This window comes from Strigops habroptila, chromosome 6, assembly GCF_004027225.2.
Source record: "Strigops habroptila isolate Jane chromosome 6, bStrHab1.2.pri, whole genome shotgun sequence".
Classification (NCBI taxonomy): Eukaryota; Metazoa; Chordata; class Aves; order Psittaciformes; family Psittacidae; genus Strigops; species Strigops habroptila.
In genome coordinates, this window is record NC_044282.2 from 30,260,822 (window position 1) to 30,281,297 (window position 20,476).

General features: G+C 38.1%; 1 protein-coding gene across 3 annotated transcripts in view; it reads right to left on the bottom strand.

Moving 5' to 3' along the window:
* Window positions 1-20,476, bottom strand: part of MYO6 (myosin VI) — a 113,009-nt gene that overhangs the window by 54,651 nt on the left and 37,882 nt on the right. For all 3 annotated transcript variants that reach the window (XR_003991943.1, XR_003991944.1, XM_030490171.1), the window contains exons 4-9: window positions 16,041-16,114; window positions 13,833-13,962; window positions 12,750-12,855; window positions 10,780-10,835; window positions 8,391-8,488; window positions 3,883-4,047 (exon numbers count right to left, since the gene is read on the bottom strand). Coding sequence is in view for 1 of the 3 variants with exons in the window: in XM_030490171.1 (XP_030346031.1) it covers window positions 3,883-4,047; window positions 8,391-8,488; window positions 10,780-10,835; window positions 12,750-12,855; window positions 13,833-13,962; window positions 16,041-16,114 (629 nt within the window). In the remaining 2 variants the exon portion in view is untranslated. The remainder of the gene's footprint in view (window positions 1-3,882; window positions 4,048-8,390; window positions 8,489-10,779; window positions 10,836-12,749; window positions 12,856-13,832; window positions 13,963-16,040; window positions 16,115-20,476) is intronic.

Below are 20,476 nucleotides of genomic sequence, written 5' to 3' on the forward strand. Positions count from 1 at the left end.
AACACCTCCATATAACATCAGTGACCCAAACAAAAGATACTCTGATTTCTCTCAGATTAAGATCTGAAAAAAATTCAGCTCCTCATGTCCATCAACTATACTCCAGGTACAGATTTACTGTGCAGCTTTACTTTCAAAGCCATGCAGTATAGTCCAAGGCACCCAGACCTGCAAGGTTCAGCACAGGGTTACCTAATGACTTTGAATTTCTGAAAACTTCTGCAGGGGAACCTACAACACAAGCATCCAGGACTGCGTGCTTTTGTGCAGATGTGCTTCAAGGAGGGCTGGGTAAGAAACCTGCAACTTTTCATAGTCCCTTGCTGAGTAAATTAACGCTTCCCCAGGGCAACTGCAGGAGAAGGATGAACTAACAGAGACGTAACCCCCATCAGTGCTTCTGGAATCTAGACAAGGTACAGCCAATGCAGCTGCCTTGGTTCACATACCCAGAGCAACTGCATGCCTATGCCAAGATGACCAAAAGCTTGGGAAGGGATCACTTAAGTCAAAGGGAAGCAAGCCTACTCAGAGGGTGGAGGAACATTAAGTTATCTTTTGTCTTTTAATAATGTTTCACTTCTGTGAAAAATGAGAATTACCTTAGATTTGAGATGGTCCTATTTTCAAGTGAGTTTAGTGAAGATAAACCAGGCAAAAAGTAAAACATACTTGAATCTTGATAAGCTAAAAGGCACAAGACACATGGCACAAAAGAGCCGAAGCAAAACTGCAACTTTAGAGATGGTGTTTTTAAATAACCAATTTAAGAGTACGACTTTTTTTCTCAATGATGTTCTTGTCCAAAAAAATAGAATTAATATCAAAATGCTGATCAATCATCAAACCTTTCGTAGTGTAATATCTCCATGTATTATTAGAAGCTTAAAAGACAGTATTTATATGACATTTGAAACAGAGAGACATGCAGTCAACAAAATATGTGGTAAAAAAGTGGTACAAGCTTGATCATTCAGACCCATTTTATGATAAAACCTGGAGCAACAAATAAGAATGAAGAACACAGAAAAAATAATCTTGACAAAAGCAATACAAATTTAGGAAGAAAACCTTCTACTGGTCTTTTTTCCAAAAATCTTCTATAAAGCACTACTTCATGAAAATTTAGTGCAATATGACTAATAAATTTCAAGTATATTTATATTCATTTATATACATACAAAGATGAAAATTACCCTAAGGGTATTTTAATTAAAGATAATGCAGTTTAACTTGGGAGGTGGGGGGGAGAAGTGCAAAATTTTTAAATATAACATGCAAGATGGCCCTTTAACATGAACTCTGAATTCAAATACTAACTTATGGTATAGCAATAAATATTCTTAATGGAAATGAAAGTACCTGCTGCAAACTTAGAAGTAGTCAAACAAAATATGTCACGGTGTGATAAAGCTGATGTGACTGTAAATTATAAATGAAAAAGGCAAGCGAGTGCCTACTATAAAGGCACTCAGGCTGTCTAGTACTGTAACTGCACCAGCCTGATTTTCAGAAGGTTGTAATTTTGCCTATGACATCTACAGCCTTGTGTGCTCCCATGAGCAGAGCTTTTGATTAAAAATGTGCTGAACAGTGGGCACACAGCATAGTTAGTTCCAGGATTAAAAATCTATTAACTACAAGAAAGAAGTTTTAATAGAAAAGTAGCTGCACAATAAGAAAATACACATTTGAAAATTTATTCAAGATTTTAGCTTTAAATCATAGAAGAGAACATTGTACAGAGTAACTGCACAGTAAAGGAAGTTTGGAAAACTAGTTTCATATTACATTAAAATTAAAAAAAAAACCCAAAACATTTAAGTATTGTGTGTTTCAGAGAACAGAAGCATTTCTTTCTTAATAAGCATCAGATCAACTCACAACTGAGTACAAATAGATGAACTATAAGAAGATACAAACTAAATATTTAAAGAAATAATATAATGTATATAAAGACCCCTAAGAACACCACTGAGGAAGTAGGGAAACTTGCCCTAAAATACGTTCAGTGTCTTTTATGGAGCAAGATCATCTAGACACCACACTACAAATGTATGATGTGCACAATACGGAACTGCAGCTCTGTGCCTGCTTCCTGGCTCATCAGTTAGCAGAGACTGACTTGGCCAAGCCAAGAAGCAGCAGCAACCTGTTTGGTGACAACTGTACACGTGCCTTCCCCACAAGGAATGCACTGATTTAGGTCTCACCTATGCAACCACTACTTTACACAAAACTAGTAGGAACTTTGTATCTTTAAGGCTTCTAGCCCTCTGCTGAATTCTGATGAAACTAAGTACAAAAGATCTTGGGGAAAGTAAGAGAGAAGTACAGTCCAAGTTTTATTTGGAAAGTCAAGTAGGAGAATAGACCAACAAAGAAAACAATCAACACTGTAAGGTAATTCTTTGTTAGCAGTGCTCCTCACCTCATTTAAGATCAAGGAAGTGTAAAAAGGTGACAGTTGATTAATATATGTCCTTCTAATTCCACATTGTTGTGTTACAAAACCATTCCAAACTCACAGCAGGGATTTGGTCTATTTTAGAAATACACAAAATTCTGCTTCTGTGAGATTCCAAGCCAAGCAGAAGCCAATAAAGTAGTGAGAGATGGAGACAAGCAAACTGACCAGTATTTATCAGTAGGATTTGATTTGCCACTATTTTTCTTTTTAATACAAGTCAACAAAGCCCATGGTGATATTTGTAGATATTTACAATTCAAGTGTGATTGTCAAAAGGAAAAGAAAAACAAAACTAAACAAAAACCTAACAATATATTTAAATATAATTAAATAGCAGGAATGCGTGATTGAAGGCAAGTCTTCACCTTACTAGTAAAATTGGTGATGACAGTGTAAAATGTGAATAGGCTTAGAAAGACTCTGATAGAGAACGGACAATCAGGAAAACAATGAGAAACAGCTGTATCAGTAAAGCTGCACTGGTTGTGAAAGGGTTCAATAGTATTCTTTTCTCAAGGGGGAAAAAAAACCCAAAACAATAATTGAGATGTAACACACTGAGAAATTGAAAGAGAATTTAAAAATAAGGGAAATGGGGTTGGAGCCTCTCAGGCAAACAGACAATAAAATAGAGAACAAAAAAATCACTGCCAAGAAAGAAAAGAAAGCAAAAGGAAACATCACATTATTTGTTGATCATTTTAGAAAACTGAAACATAGAGAAATCTGAACATAGAGAAGGGTGGGAGGAAGAAGGAAAGCTGGAACAAGTTAAACTGAAGGAGTAAAAAAAGTGGAAAAATGGGAGGAAAAGAATGCAAGAACTGAACTTAATGGTAGGAGAGAAAGCCAGCCTTTCTGTGGGATTGGGATTGCTACTAGAAACATGACACAGGATCAGTGTTAATTAGGAGAAACCATATAGCCTCAGAAAAGGGCAGAAACCCTAAAAATAAAGCATGGGGAAAAGAAGGGAAGGCAGTAAACAAATCAGAAGTAGTAAGAACAGGCACACTGGACTGAATTAAAAGGCCCATACTATCCAAGAGCTTGCCTTCAATCATGACCTCTGCTTCACCCAAGGTTTTCACTGTTCCTTTCTGAGCTGGGATGACAAAACTGTGTATGCTATTTGCAAACACAGATGTACGTTGCAGTATAACTCATATTTCATTCTCCCTTCATTTCCCAACAACTTCTAAAATTCTACTCTGCTTTTCCCTGCTACTGAACATTAACCTAACATTTTTAAAGAAATATGCACAATGATTCAAGTCTTATTTCCCTACTGTTTAAGTTCTCTTTCATTTAGGTATATTTAGGAGTATTACATTCAGCACTGATTTTATTTGCATCTTATTAGGTTGCATGCAATATGAGAAGCTTTACAAACACTGACTCTTCATACTCACCCTAAAGTTGTCAGGAGAGCTTAGGTACAGTTTTTCCCTAATGTCTTCTGGAGCACCAGCACAAAGCCTGTAAAAGATATGATAATTCCTCTCTTCTTTGCCTTGCACACAGATCCTAGATTTCTCCAGAAGGTAATGTGATACAAATCCACCAACCACCGAGTTCTAGGAGAAAGAAATATTTTTTTCTGATTATCTGAATTTTTTATTATTTAAGATTCAGAAGTTTTAAATTTACATTTGTCTGATCGTAGTCACTCAGGCATTGCTCCAAAGAAGATTAAAATATATCTACACCTAATACGTATTAAGCTTATAAAAGAAATCATTGCCTCTAGCATAATTTCTCCTCCCAGCTCATATATCATGTATACAGTTCCTCTTAAAAGAAGGGTCTGCTTCACCCGAACAAGCAGAAATCCGTGATAGAATTCCAGTAGTTCCTGCAAAGAGCATTGCTACAGCCACCCTTATTTGCTCTGGACAGCAGTAAGCACCATTACCAATTAGAACCTTCTCTAGTTGCATTTCACTGAGACTCATGCAAAGGAGAAGGAAGGGTTAAAATTAAAGACTATATATTTGGACAGCATCTTAGGCAGACTAATTATGAGCAAACATTTTATTTTGAACACTTGCACTTCTTTTCTGAGATGGAAGTCTGACACAGATTTTGAAATCCATTTATCTGGCCTATGATAAGATTTGTCTAGGCCCAGGGAATTTTAAGAGCAAGGAAATTCCTGAGCTTATGGACATTACAGCAACTAAGAAGGACTTACTGACTGACAAATTTGGCTATGGTTATGCAGTCATCCACTCATTCAGGAGGCCCCAGTCTGTACTCATATTGCTTTGAGAAACGAGACCTAATAAGGTCACCACAAAGTGAAGTCTTGTGAAGTGTGAAGTCTAGTAAAAAAGGGGCTCAAGTAAACAGGCTGGAGCTCAAGTACGCAGGCTGATCTTGCACTGGAAAGCTGAAACAGGCTTTTAAGCAGTTTCTGAAGATATTGGGAGTGCTATTTGCTTCAGCTGAAGTAACATAAGTATTCATAAGTTTATTAATGTGAACTGGACTAACAGATAGTCCCTCTACCCTTAAAGGAATTATCTAAACTATTCACCAAAGATTGGAAATTTGGTTACAAAACCAAGTGATAACAACTTAGGAAAAGATGACAAGCTCAAGACCAGATAATGAGCTCAGAGTCTGCAGGAAAAAAATGCAATAATTTGTTCATGTCCTCAATCAGAAAGATTAGGAAGCACGTACATAATCTCTACAAAGACTGTCAACAAAAGTCTTCAACTTGGACATGCTGGACAGCCATACAGTCATCCTTAGTTGTGGAATGTGTGTATACATACACTATCCAAACAAAACTACACCCAAACAAAGAAAATTTTTCATAAGCCTCACAGTGAATAGTAATTCTGACAAAAACCAGTTCCATCACTTCTGTCACATATATAATACTAATGCGAGGTCCCAAAATTTCATACAAATACATAAAAACATCAATAATGTATTTAAAGTTAAAATATGCACTAAAATATTAAAGCACGAAAATATGATTATCTGTTTATATCTAATATGCAATTTACACTTATTTGTGCATTAAAGGAATGCATAAATACTTAAGAGCAATTAAGTTATTCTTTAGATATGCCTTTTTGCAAATTAAGGGAACAATTTTTATTCTTCTGTGGATGAAGCAATTTTGCTGCTGACATGACCCACTGTTTTCCAGTAATGACACAGTATTGCATGGCTTTGGTTTTCCTTTCAAGGTGATAGAATACAAAACAAATATACAACAGGGGACATTACGGTGGGGATCTGTTACAGGCCGCCTGATCAAGAGGACTCTGTGGATGAAGCACTCTGCAGACAGATAGGAGCAGCCTCACGCTCGCAGGCCCTGGTCCTCATGGGGGACTTCAACCATCCTGACATCTGTTGGAGGGATGGTACGGCCCGGCACAAGCAATCCAGGAGGTTCCTCGATTGTGTGGAAGACAACTTCCTCTTTCAAGCAGTAGAGGAGCCGACGAGGAGAGGTGCCATGCTGGACCTTGTGCTCACCAACAGGGAGGGACTGGTTGGAAATGTAACGCTCCAGGGCAGCCTTGGCTCTAGTGATCACAAGATGGTTGAGTTTGAGATCCTCAGGACGGTGAGAAGAGCGTGCAGCAAGCTCACTGCCCTGGACTTCAAGAAAGCAGACTTTGGCCTCTTCAGGAACCTCCTTAGTAAGGTTTCATGGGATACAGTCCTAGAGGGCAGGGGGGCCCAAGACTGCTGGTCGGTATTCAAGGATCACCTGCTACGTGCTCAAGAGTGTTGCATCCCGACTAGAAGAAAGTGCAGCAGGAGGGCCAGGAGACCTCCATGGATGGACAAGGAGCTGCTGAGGAAACTTAGAGGGAAAAAAGAAGCTTATAGAAGGTGGAAGCAAGGACAGGCGGCCTGGGAAGAATACAGGAGCATTGCCCGAGAAGCTAGGGACCAGGTTAGGAAAGCTAAGGCCCAGCTAGAATTAAGTTTGGCAAGGGATGTAAAAGATAACAGGAAAGGATTCTATAGATACGTAGCAAATAAAAGACAGACTAGGGACAATGTGGGCCCTCTCCAGAAGCTATCAGGAGAACTGGCTACCATGGATTTGGAGAAGGCTGAGGTTCTTAATGACTTCTTTGCCTCAGTCTTCACCAGCAAATGCTCTGACCACACAACCCAAGTCTTGGAAAGCAAATGCAGGGACTGTGAGAACGAAGACGTTAGGCCCACTGTAGGAGAGGATCAGGTTCGAGACCATCTTAAGAACCTGAACGTGCACAAGTCCATGGGACCTGATGAAATCCATCTACGGGTCCTGAAGGAGCTGGCGAATGAAGTTGCTAAACCACTGTCCATCATATTCGAAAAATCCTGGCAGTCAGGTGAAGTTCCCGATGACTGGAAGAAGGGTAATATAACCCCCATTTTCAAGAAGGGGAAGGTGGAAGACCCGGGGAACTACAGACCAGTCAGTCTCACCTCTGTGTCTGGCAAAATCTTGGAACAGTTTCTCCTGGAAAACATGCTAAGGCACATGAAAAACAACGAGGTGGTTGGTGACAGCCAACATGGCTTCACTAAGGGGAAATCCTGCCTGACCAATTTGGTGGCCTCCTATGATGGAACCACGGAACTGATGGACAGGGGCAGAGCAGTTGATGTCATCTACCTGGACTTGTGCAAAGCATTTGACACTGTCCCACATGACATCCTTGTCTCTAAATTGGAGAGACATCAATTTGATAGATGGACCACTCGGTGGATAAAAAACTGGCTCGATGGCCGCACGCAAACAGTTGTGGTAAATGGCTCGATGTCCAGTTGGAAACCTGTAACGAGTGGTGTCCCTCAGGGATCGGTGTTGGGACCGGTCCTGTTCAACATCTTTGTCGGTGACATGGACAGTGGGATTGAGTGCGCCCTCAGCAAGTTTGCCGATGACACCAAGCTGTGTGGTTCGGTTGATACGCTGGAGGGAAGGGATGCCATCCAGAGGGACCTTGACACGCTTGTGAGGTGGGCCGATGCCAACCTTATGAAGTTTAACCAAGCCAAGTGCAAGGTCCTACACCTGGGTCGGGGCAATCCCAGGCACTGCTACAGGCTGGGCAGAGAAGAGATTCAGAGCAGCCCTGCAGAAAAGGACTTGGGGGTGTTGGTTGACGAGAAGCTTAACATGAGCCGGCAGTGTGCGCTTGCAGCCCAGAAAGCCAACCGTATCCTGGGCTGCATCAAAAGAAGCGTGACCAGCAGGTCGAAGGAGGTGATCCTGCCCCTCTACTCTGCTCTTATGAGACCCCACTTGGAGTACTGCGTACAGTTCTGGTGTCCTCAACATAAAAAGGACATGGAGCTGTTGGAGCGAGTCCAGAGGAGGGCCACGAGGATGATAAGAGGGCTGGAGCACCTCCCATATGAAGACAGGCTGAGAAAGTTGGGGCTGTTCAGCCTGGAGAAGAGAAGGCTGCGTGGAGACCTCATAGCAGCCTTCCAGTATCTGAAGGGGGTCTACAAGGATGTTGGGGAGGGACTCTTCCTTAGGGACTGTAGTGGTAGGACAAGGGGTAATGGGTTCAAACTTAAACAGGGGAAGTTTAGATTAGATATAAGGAAGAAGTTCTTTACAGTGAGGGTGGTGAAGCACTGGAATGGGTTGCCCAGGGAGGTTGTGGATGCTCCATCCCTGGCAGTGTTCAAGGCCAGGTTGGACAGAGCCTTGAGCCACATGGTTTAGGGCAAGGTGTCCCTGCCCATGGCAGGGGGGTTGGAACTAGATGATCTTAAGGTCCTTTCCAACCCTTACAATTCTATGATTCTATGATTCTATATGAAGTGGGACAGCTACCTGCTGCAAGATTAATATCTCTTCAGCCTACTACCAGTCTCACGTTTCCATTTTATGGCAAAAAGTCATCCCTGGCTACCTGTAACAAAATTCCAGTACCTTTTCATTGAAGTGAATTTCAACAAATTTCCCAAAACGACTGCTGTTGTTGTTGCGAACAGTCTTTGCATTTCCAAAGGCTTCTAATAGGGGATTTGCTGTTTAAAAAATGAAAATTTAAAGTTTTGAAGTGTTAACATTTGATCAATAAACTACCAAAAAGAAAGAGAGAACAAATATATACTAATTATTCAGTGAATTTATTGGGAAAAAGGTTTTGAAAAATTAAAGGAAAGATACCACCTACTAGGAATGATCAATTTCATAAATTGTACTGGGTATACTGTGGTGGAACTTACCATGAAGTACTTAAATATCACATAACACTTCAAAATATTTGAATTGATATTGTAAGAAATTCAGAGACAAACACTAAATATAATTCAGTGATGTTCTTCTACAGCAAGTAGGTAAATAATTGATACATAAACTGTATGAGACAACACACAATTTGACATTTCCCAATGAGCTGTTAGTCATAAAATCTTAACTACCCACTTATCCTGCAGACAAAAATGCCACTTAAATGTCATGCATGCAACATGTTAGATTGATTAGGGAATTAAAAAAAAAAAACCTCAAACCAAAACGCATTAGAAGAGTGTGCTGATCTCAAAAAACAACTTAAAAATGCCCTTTCAAGTTAGGTCAATTAAGTGATTGAGTGATTTTATTTTTTACTGGCTGCTGTTTTCAAGCACCTTAAAGCCCATACAGAAGGAGTGTCAGCAATCTCATGCATACATATATGCATATATACATACACACACACGTATAAGCATCATTTGCGGTTTAAGCAGTTTGAAAATGCTTAGTAGTTATGAAACACAAAGCCTCTGAAAGACTGCATTCTGCTAGCTCTGAAAATCAGAGAAAACTGATTTACTGAATCACACTAAAAATAAACCATTGAAAATATCTGCAAGATTTTTTATGGCTTTTAGATAAAAGATATGCATTGGAAACTAAGCAAGCAAGAAATTCAGACTTAAAACTCCAACACCACCATCTAAAAATCTGCCCCTACAAAAATTAAAGAATGAAGTAATAGCTACAGTGGTTGGATAAAGCATGGATGATAATCATTTAGTAGGACAACATCAGCATTAACTTTTTCTTTTTGGCTAGATTTTGATTTTTTTAATATTTAAACTCACGAAAATGCAGATCTGACTTTCAAAACCCAATTCTTAAAGATATTTGATAACTATTCAGGTATTTTACACAATATTAACAGTTTTAAAGGAAAGATTATGAACAAAAACAAATTGCAAGAGGTCTTTCAGATAGGTTAAAGGTTTCTCTAGCAATACACATGCTGTAAGCGTGCTCATTAAAATTGTGCCTAAAAAACTGCATGCAGCAGATGCTGTTTCAGATTAAAAAACCCAGACTCTTCCAAGAATACCTACAAGTACCAGTTAATTTTATGGCATACTGCGTCTGGCATTATCCATCTCTAGGCCACTTTATGAGTTCCTTTAGCACACAGTAGATTTCACCAAGGAATTGGTTTAAGCAAACCTACAGCAACAAGAGATTAAAGCCCACAGTACTTCTCTTAACTAATCCAGTGGCTCAAAGTTGAAAAGAGAAAAATTTAAAGCAAAAGAAAAAGCAAAAATTTTTGGTTTAAGATACAGAGTAATGAAATTGCAAAATAAATCTACCATATGCTATAGAAGACTAAAACTGACATATGAAGCATTATCAGATTGGCTGAAGGTTGCTTGATTTTGGGATATTTATATTTTCTCAAAAAGATATTTTCTGTGCAATTAGGAAGTGCATGCAACATTAAAGAGGCTCAACTGTATGGTCAACAGTCTCTTCGGACGTTGATTGGGAGTCTACTGTAAGGATAGTCACAATGAAAGAGTTAATTCTAATTATGTGCTTTCTGACAAAAAAGATGTAACAGAAAAATGACCCAGAACCATAACTGAAAAGAACTTCCCTGTTTATCTGATTTTGAGAAGTTTATGGTGAGGAGGAGGAATTACTGGTACTAACTGCTACTAACAGACAGTAACGAGAATATAATCTTGTCCTTGCAGATTTCATACAGCTTAAAATCCAATCTTGGGTATACATGTGTGTGAAGTTCAACTCAAACACAGACTTAAAACATTTTCTAGCTCAAGGACTGTATGACACTGTACTAAATAAAAATAAAGTGAATCACAAATAAAAAATATGTTTTCAGAATTTAGGATCACATAGTGATTTAGTACACAGCATTAAATTATGCCCTAGGAAGTCTGATAGTATTTCCATCCTAGCTTTTATTTAGTTGATGCTGATTGAAAATTTCAAATTTGGGAAAAATAAAAAATAAAAAAAAATTAACACATTGGAACCTTTAATTCAATGAAAGAAAATTCAATACCTTCTACAATTCTATCATCAATATCTTGGCCAGTACCATAGGATTCTGTCAAATACCTGTAAAGCAAGATAAAAACATCAATATCTTTCGTGTGTCATGTTACTGAAATTCAACAGTTTAGCACGGCTGTGTACCATACTTACTAACCATTTATTAAAGGGAAAGCATATAGATTATAAGTTCCAAATATGTGTATCTTTGACCATAAATGCAGTCTAACTTTTCTTTTTTGTTAAAACAAAAATATTCTTGCAGATTTCAGATTTTTTTTTTCTATACTTCAAGGCACATTAGAAAGTTCTTTTAGACATGTATATGGAAATTACACTCTTATTCAAATGTCATGAAACTATTACTGTACTATTTGTATTAATTAATAATATTAGTAAACACATAAGGTTTCATGTGTATTTCCTGAATTAAAGACTGTTTCCATACATACAGTTTCTGCATTCATAACTATTAGTGTTAACAAAAATCCCACATAGAGACAGTGAGATAGGAAATTGCAAGTGCATAATTAAGGTACAATTCAATTTAGCAATTGGAAAAAAGAATTTGAAAATAAATCCACAATGTTCTTGCTCCACAGTTGCAGCCTTTTTTTATTTTTTATTTTCTTCTGTGCACACAGGGCATGCTTCTGGAAATTCATAAATAAATCTGGGACAAGTTAAAAACAGTTCTTGAAAATGGGGCCTTCAAAAAAAACCCAAAATTTCAGGAGCATTAACAGAGCTGTATTAGTATCTTTTGCTTTCTGATTATATACGGGAAAAACCTTTCTGCTTTTAAAATTCACTGTTTTGTACATGGACTCTATGGGAGCAGGTGATGGGGAAAAGCAACAGCAATGACATTTGCTGCTCTGTAATCAGACCTTCCTTTGCCGAGAAGCAGAAAAACCTCCTTCGAGGGCAATCATCAGGAGATATTCTCCCAGCACCTGCCATCTTTTCTTACTCTTAGTAGGACCAAAGCTAGGATGTCCCCTATAAAAATCATTACCAGCACCTTGCAGTAATTGTTACAGCTACCTATTAAAGGTTGCACAGGGGCAGAGAAGAGCAGTATGAAGAACAGACAGACAATCGTGACAGCTCTTCATGGGATCTGGAAGATAATACTGCTACTGTACATAAATACCAGAGAACACATGATGTCAGGGAAAAGGGAATTAAAGATTTATACAGGGAAACAAGGACAAGGCGAGGAAGAGAGTACATTCGCACTGCCCGCACTGTGCTTCCCTGGATAATCAGGCCACCTATGGTGTAGGTGAATTTAATGGAGAAGTGCTCTCCAGTTGCAGTGTTCCAAAGCCATATAAAGCAGTTAAAGTATAACGCAACTATGGTCAAAAACATTAAGAATCATGTAAGAGAAAGCAAGGCTGATACGTATCAGCAATATAGCCTCTATGCAGTTTAATATGCTTGATTTAGTATCAGTCATACATGAACATCAATATATAAATAAATCCCATTATTGTCTTATTTGGGCAAAGTATATTAAAGAATCCCTGCAGTCATCTCAAAATCAAGAGTTAAAAGCCCTGGATACTCAAGCAAACTAAAAAAACTAAGTGAAAACAGAGAAATGCACATTTATGGCAAAACCAACAGTGTCTTGCAAGATACAGTTAAAATGCCTAGTTATGTTTTTATCTACCACGATACCAGATGTGCAATACCAAAATGACTGCATCATAAACCATAATAACTACCTGGTGTCACTACAACTGAGCTAAGGTTTCTGTGAGTATGTAGTCATTTCCATATATTATCGTGTCAGCATTTAAATTTGACCAAATTAATTTCTTGTATTAAAGTGCACATAGAAGCATATATTTACCTTACTGAATTGTGTCTGAGGCCTACTGATTACCTTACAATTCACCCTGTCTGTGTGTCAACCAAATGCATCAACACAAGAGATTCACAGAGTAGTTTTCGTCCAAAAGCACAAACCTCAGAACAAATTTAGTGTTTTCTGTCTTGCCAGCTCCTGATTCCCCAGAGACTATAATGGACTGACTCATCTTGAGCACTTTCATGTCACGGAATGCTTTATCAGCTTAAAAAGAAGGATATGTTAAACACGACCAAAAAAAAAAAAAAATTCTGTAGAATTGCAAGCATAAAGTTAAGCTACAGTGCAACAGTGAAAATGTAACATTTTCAGGAACACAAAGTAAATCTTTAAAATTTATTAAAATCTGTTTCCCTTTATATTATAGTTGCTCACGCTCCAACACTGGCTTAAAGTCTTTGAAAGCAAAGACCTACTGAACTACGTCCAAGACAAAATAAAATAAAAACATCCACCTAGAACTAAATCTCCTGAATGAAATGTATTTACAGAACAGTAACCAGTCTTACTTTAATATGCTTTTTAAAGGGAAACTTTCACTTGTACTTTCTAACAAGTAACATCTAAGACAAGGAAACTTAGAAAAATGTGGGTTTCTTGTTATGCAAAAGGTACTAAAACCCCAGCTATTTATACTTTTGATTACAAAACAAAATGCAACACAGTGAAGCTTTAACAAGTCTTTAACAAGTCGAGTTAACAAATTTTTTCTTCTTAAAAAAGAGCAACTGAAATCAGGTTTATCCTCTTAACATTTAAATAGACTTTCTGCCTAGAACACTAGCATATAAAAAGATACAGTGCATGTGCTCTGGCAACATAATAAAAAGCAAAGGAAATCACTACACTAGAAGACTGTGCCAATCATAAGTCATTCTTCACTTGTACATTCGGAATTTCTTTTTTTTCTTTTTTATTTTTTTAATGGTTGTAAATTAGATTTAAACTGCTTAGATATAACACACTGGAGGTGCAGAATAATCATAGCAGTATTGCCAGGGTTGCTAATTTTGAAGTTCTTTAAACTGTATATCAAGGAAGAGAAGATTTGCGATTTTAGCAATCAGTGGTTTTATGATACCTTAAAGTAAATTAATTACTGCTGCAGGTGGCAATTTATAGATAACTGCAAAGTACTTAATATTTGTTTTGTAAAAGACAAATACAAGCTCAATACATACCAATAGCAAAAACATGTGGTGGCAATGTTCCAAGTGATCTACCCTGGTACTTTTTAACAGTGTCTGAAGAATAAAACTTAGGTATATCAAAATATGGATTCACTGCAATAAGAATGTTGGCTACATAGGTCTGTGAAGAAAAGAAAAGAAAACAGCAAACTATTAGTTAGTATCCAAGCAAGCAGTTAACAGCAATTTTCTGTTACTGTTGAAGACTACAGCCTGAGTAAAACAATTGCATTTACAATTCTCTCCAGCTAATGCAAATACAAGCCGGGACATATTTTCAGAGTTATCTAATTATCTTCTCAGGACTTCTATGAAATTCTCTCGGGAGAATTTCCTAACCGCTGAGCTGTGGATTATGTCCTGAATTTGACCTTTCCCCCAATCTCCTTTTAAATGATTTCCTATTGTGTGAGTTACTGGATCAAGGATAGGACACCATAACCTCCTCTTCAAAAATGCATAAACTAAGCTCCTGGTTAGCATAACACACTCTTCTCCAGTGAGGAGGATAACTTTTCAGTATCTGATGGAAGCAACTCAGCAGGAAGGACTGACAGGATCCTGCCTGGGAATGCGCTCAAGCCAAGCAATAAAAGCATTCAGCCGAGAGAAAATCAGCTACGCCTGCTTCCACAGCCTGAAATACAGAATGCAAATGTTCTCTCTCAGAGAAGGAATTTGAGAACAATCTCAAACCAAGACTGCTTTTTAATTTTCCATAGCATAAAGAAGACTGAAGGGGTTTTTAGGTATATGGAAAAACAAACAAACAAAACCCAACCTTCATAGCTTCATTATAATGGCCATATCACATACAAGGAAGTACAGATGTCTGAATCACAGAAAAAAGCGGATTTGCAGGAAAAGGTCTGACAAAAATCAGATAAACTTTCAGCTTGTATAACGTATGTGGTTTGTTGTTACTGAGCATATCCCTGGACAACTGAAATACAGACACTATTGTGATATGTTGATAGAAGGCTGGATCACACATAATACATGAATTTTCTTTGATGATTCTATTTTCAGCACTTATTTCACTGAAGGAAAACATTTCTTCAAGAGCTGCTAGTACTAATATTAGTTTTCCTTTAGTAGCAAGACAAATATTGCTAACCAGAATTAAACAAAAAGGAAAAAAAAGAAATTGTTGACTCAATCTGTATCTTAAAGTTAGAAGGGAAAGGTAGTTAAAATATAAATGATCTTTATTTTTTTGTTTCTCCAGAAGATACACCCACTCATGACAACTTATTAGTAGTACTTGTTTACAATGAAGAAAGGTTTTATGAACCTAAATACTATCCTACATTATAACCAATTAGATTTAGAATTTTACTTCCTTTTGGGGTTTTTAATTATTATTTTTCCAGAACAGCATTCAAATGGCCATTTTTATTCATTTATTTTAAAGCTGGTGCTTGATCTCAAGCCATAAAGAATTTATAGCTATGTAAAGTTAGCTGCAACAAAGGAAAACAACTGTTTTATATTTATATAAAAGGCTTCAACTCTAATTCAATTCATTTTAGAGCAGTATGCTAATAAAAGTTGATTATTTCAACATAGACACTTAAAAATATGTAGAACTGTTTTGTATTATCACTAGGTAGCTTTCTGTAAGGAAAAAATGTTGAGAAAGAAAGAAAACTCTTATCTTTCTTGTATTTCACAGCTGTCAGTGTCTGGGCAGATGGCAAGGACAAAATGTAATTTAGTCAGAATTCATTAACTACAATTAGGCAATCTGATAGCAATATAAAAGATTAAGATGGACATCTGAGCTAGGAGGTGTCAAAGACAGCACCTGTTTGCTTCGTTCAAAAATAATGAAGAAAGAAAACCATCTTTGTTAACAGCTACTCTACTGGCAAAGTAAGTTACCTGCAGGAACAGACATTTGTGATACGATGCTGTGCTGTGGTTGCACATGAACAGTTATGCAGAGAAAAAAAACTATTGCTCTGCCTGGTAAAAACTAGATAACATTAATGTGTGCTAAATGTGATTAGATCTCAAACAAGTACAACGTAAAAAAAAAAAAAAAAAAAAAAAGAATAATCCTAAAGCCTCCTAACTTTCCAATGTTACCATTTCTGTTTAGTTATAGGGAAAAAATGGAATTGCAAACACTGGTTTTGTTGATTTTTTGAAAGGACATGTATCATTACACTGGTTGTCATGACATGTAATACTTACGTAAATCCTGTCCTTACTGTATCGCACTTTGATATTGTGAAGAAGAGTGGCCTCATTTAAATACATAAGGGAACCTGCAAATAGAAGACAATCATATACCATTAAGAACTCAGGACTACCTTCATGCACAGCCGAAAAAATCAAATCTTAGGATTAAGGAGGATTCCCTCTCTTCGGTTACAGTTTAATCCTATCATTTCTTTATACTGTCTTGAGGCAGAACTGCTGATTCAATATACTCTCTAAAAACCATAGACCTGCTCTATGCTGTACAACCAGAGTTAACAGAAAGTTGCTGAACAGAGTCAGACTCCAGCAGTCCCAACACAAGCCTTGCTCAGCATAAGCTCCCTTTTACCAGCCTTGCAGACAAACATGGTGTGTCACCCTCCACTCCAGTGCGTAACTACAGAAACCAGTGCCTACCAAAATCCTTAATGCTGGCTGCTTCCTTTCTTCCAGCTCCCCTCTCTAATCTCAGCCGCAGTGTCCCCAGGGTAATGCCACCTGACATTCAGAGTAACTGATGGCTCCTGATGATTTTTAAATGCTTATATTCACTGATTCAATCACGAAATATTGTAGAGGTGGCCACAGGCATAACTGCAACACCAGGCACAAAACAACCTTTTCTGTTTCAATTCTGGACTTTGTTGCTATTAGGCCTCTTCAAAGAAACTTCTGGAGGGGTAAAAGCTGACACAAAACCTAACTTTATTTTCCTCCTTAGCTCATTAATATAAAATAATTGAACCAGCTCTGCTGAAATGTTACAAGCAGGCAGCTCAGGGCACCCACAGAAAGCTTCAGACCATATGGGTTCACATTCTGGCAAAGCTGGTCCTTGTTTTCAGCTATAAAGGACCGGAAAGTGTCAGCAGCCTTAATTACAGAGGTCATTACCAGTTCCCATTGTAACAATATTAAAAACATTATCAATAAAACAAGGGAGGGTATTACTCATTGCACAGCCTCCATTTTCAAATATGCTAAATCCTCTAGTAGTGTGCAACACTACTTTGTGTAGTTACAACTGCCTGACTACCATACTGGTAAACCTTACAGTATTAGTGCCACTTAACAAGTTGTATACATCTGGTAACTGCTGATGGAGAAAGCACTGTGCCTGTAATAGTAACTGCTGCCCTGCAACTCATATGAAGACCACATATGCACCTCTCATGTATAATGACCAAAAAATTTTTTTCTCAAGTTGGACCAATGCCCTTTGTTGAGGGCTCCAGCAGAAAAAAACGTGTTCCAACTTATTTACACATATGTGCAAGAAGGGCCACCAGTTCTTATGACCTGAAGTCAACATTGCCCTGCAAGGATACGTGAAGCTCAGTATGCAGCTCTTAACATGCCTTCAGCGCACTTCCTGCTGAACCAAAAGATACTGGCAAAGGATAATGGGAGTTTCTCAAGAGCATCTGTGTTTTCGTTTTCAATCTTCTACCCTTCGTTCCGCAGTAGACCAAGGAGTGGCTGTGGCTCTGCCTCCTACCACCTCCACCAGACCAGCCTGAAGCAAAGGAAGGTTCAGCAACAATTTGCAGACTCCCTTTGGCTTGTAGCTCCACTGAACAACAGCCCTTCGCTCCCTCACGTGACTAAATGAGTTTTGCTTCTAATAGCTGGAATCATTCACGTTTCTCAAATGACCCTGCAGTGTCTGGATTGTTTTGAAGAAACCACCTTCCTCCACAAAATCCCTTGCATGCACAACCCAGTGTTGGTGGAGGCATACAAGGCACACTTTAGCTTTACACTAAGCCCTTTGCATCACAACAGCCTTAAAAGTGCGCCTATGCACGATACCTTCCTGAAGCAGCAGGCTGGTCCAAATCACCATGGCTTTTCCCCTGCCACCTCAGCAGACCTACTTTCCCCCGACTTCATGGTCACTGGTACCTGAGGCAACAGAGTGCAGGCACCCTGCAATGCACAGGAGGACTTTTCCTCCTACCCTCCCCAGGCACACTCAGTCCATGCAGCTGAGAAAACGGCTCTGGGACCACAAATTGAATCCACAGACCTCTTTCCACCTTCACCTCTCTTAATGAGGTCATCCCACGAGAAAGAGACATTAGAAGAAAACAGGAACTCCTACTTGCTCTAAGGAAAAAAAGTCTCCTTCTCCCCTTGTGTATGCCTTGGGGCCAACAGGATGTTAACTTGTGAAGTTTGCTAATTTTTTTTTTTAAGTCATTTGGATTCTCAATACTGACTTGAGAAACTACTATATAGTAATTGTCTATACACACTTAAAAAACAATCATCTCCCTTGACTCTATCTTCATAAGAACCTCTCAGGGTTTGCAGGATGTTTTAGAGGAAATAGTCATCACTTAAGCATCCTAATAAAAACTTGATGATCAACTAAACAACAAAGGACTCCAGGTTTCAGTGCATTCCTAGTGCTCTCTTTGCAAGTCCTCGTTAAAGAAGTTACACGTGCAGACTTGGTGCATAATGGGAGCTTGCTACTGAGGGAATGTTGTTGCCTTCACTGAAGACATGCAAATTAAGGCTTATGTCAGCAACTTTGAAATGCATCTTCTTCAGAATAAATCCTTTAAAGAAGCATCCATATCCAGAGCCAAAGAAGTCACTAGAGAGAGAATTCTGTATATTCATATGGCTCATGCCTAAATATAACCTAAATGCAGTATGTATGTGCATGTTGTAGTCCATATATTTACGTAAACACACACACAGAGTACACAGAAGTGAAGTCAGCTACTAAAAGCTAGAAAACATCAATGTCAAATTTACCCACATTGGCTCATCTGCACACAAGGAAGCAGGGTTTGTATGGAAAAAAAATTTATAAAGTAATTGCAAGGCTCTGAATCTCTAAAACTAACTTTCTAAAGGTTCTTATCTGATACCCTGCCCCCTTCATTTTTTTAAAATTGTTTCACCCCCACCAAAAAAATAATTTAAAAAATCTTTTTCTTGGCCATAAAAAAATAAAAATTCCACATATGGTGACAACCCCCCCAAAAACTGAGTGGGGCTTGGGGAAAGCAGAAGAGGAGTGTGAATCACACACAAAAAAACCCTCGAAACAGGCAGTAAATGCTTTGTCTCTGTACTATTTGCGATATTTACTGAAAAATCACATTTAAGGAAGGGCTAGATTCTCAAAAAGGTGTCTCCTGCAGCTAGTGCATGCAGCATATGGAAGACTAAGGGTGCAAAAAAAGCAATACTTCAGCAAATTACTTCCCAGAAGGGAGTTAATCACTAATGCATAGGTTGGAATGCTAAGTATATTATTAACTAGTCTTTCAGGATTTTTCAGAGCAGTATTACAAAGAAAGACTGAGAGCACTCAGTATTTATGAAGTTTTTTCTTAAAGATCTGTGATGCTCAGCACAAATGCTCTCTGACAGAGAAAGAAAATGAACTTTCGCACATCCTGGAGATAAACCTCAACTATATTAGAAAGGTCTCAAAATAATGTTTTATACAGAAAGGATTACTGAACAAAGCATTTCTGAATTTCTTATTTTACTCAGTAAGCCAAAGAAGACATTTTCTCTGATAGGAAATGTTTTAACCTAATTGAATTTTGCTGGAATCTCAAATCATATCCATAATCTGATTCCAAATTTCAATTCCCTGACTAGGACACTAAGGTGCTAGGACATGTCAGTAAAATCACTGTGACAGATACACAGATTAAATACATTTCCCTAACAACCCTCATGTGCAGAGAATACAAATACCAGCTTTGAAAAGTTTCAATCCAGATAATGCTTGCAAAAATATAAGCAACTGGAAACAAGGCTACCAGCTTGGTTCCTGCTGTAATGACACCGCACCATCTAAGTCAGATCATAAGCCCCAGGTCTCATCTTCCTTATGGAGCAGCTGTAACAGCTGTATTTCCTGTCATGGGATATAAATACTAACCCCTATTCCAAAACAGGAATTGTGGTTAAATAACCTAAATAACTTTCAAAGTCCTAGCATCTATTTTAAATGAAGAACAATAGAAGATACTTTTGCCTACCATTTACAAAGGTATCAGTATTTTCACTAACCAGTAAACACCATAGGAAGCATTTAAAAGCATTGCCTTCATCAGGTTTTCAAGACAGGAGAATCTCTGTGATTTGTTTGCACAGAGCAACATCAGCAAAATGTTTAACAGTTCTCTAAAAGCTGATGCTAGACCTTACTTGGTACTCTCTCCCCTCTCCACAGATTTGAATACTGTGTATTTGTGTCCACACTTCTAACATATTTAACTAAATAAAAGCCCTGCAGATCAACACTGAAGTTTATTGCACAACTTCCCCTCAAAACTCGTTCTCCAGTAGTACTCCTATATCTGATTCACTATAATCTCTTTCCTTTTCCAGTGGCCACAACGGGTCCAGATTCCCATGTCCAGTTTTGGGAAGGTTATCTTAAAATTTAT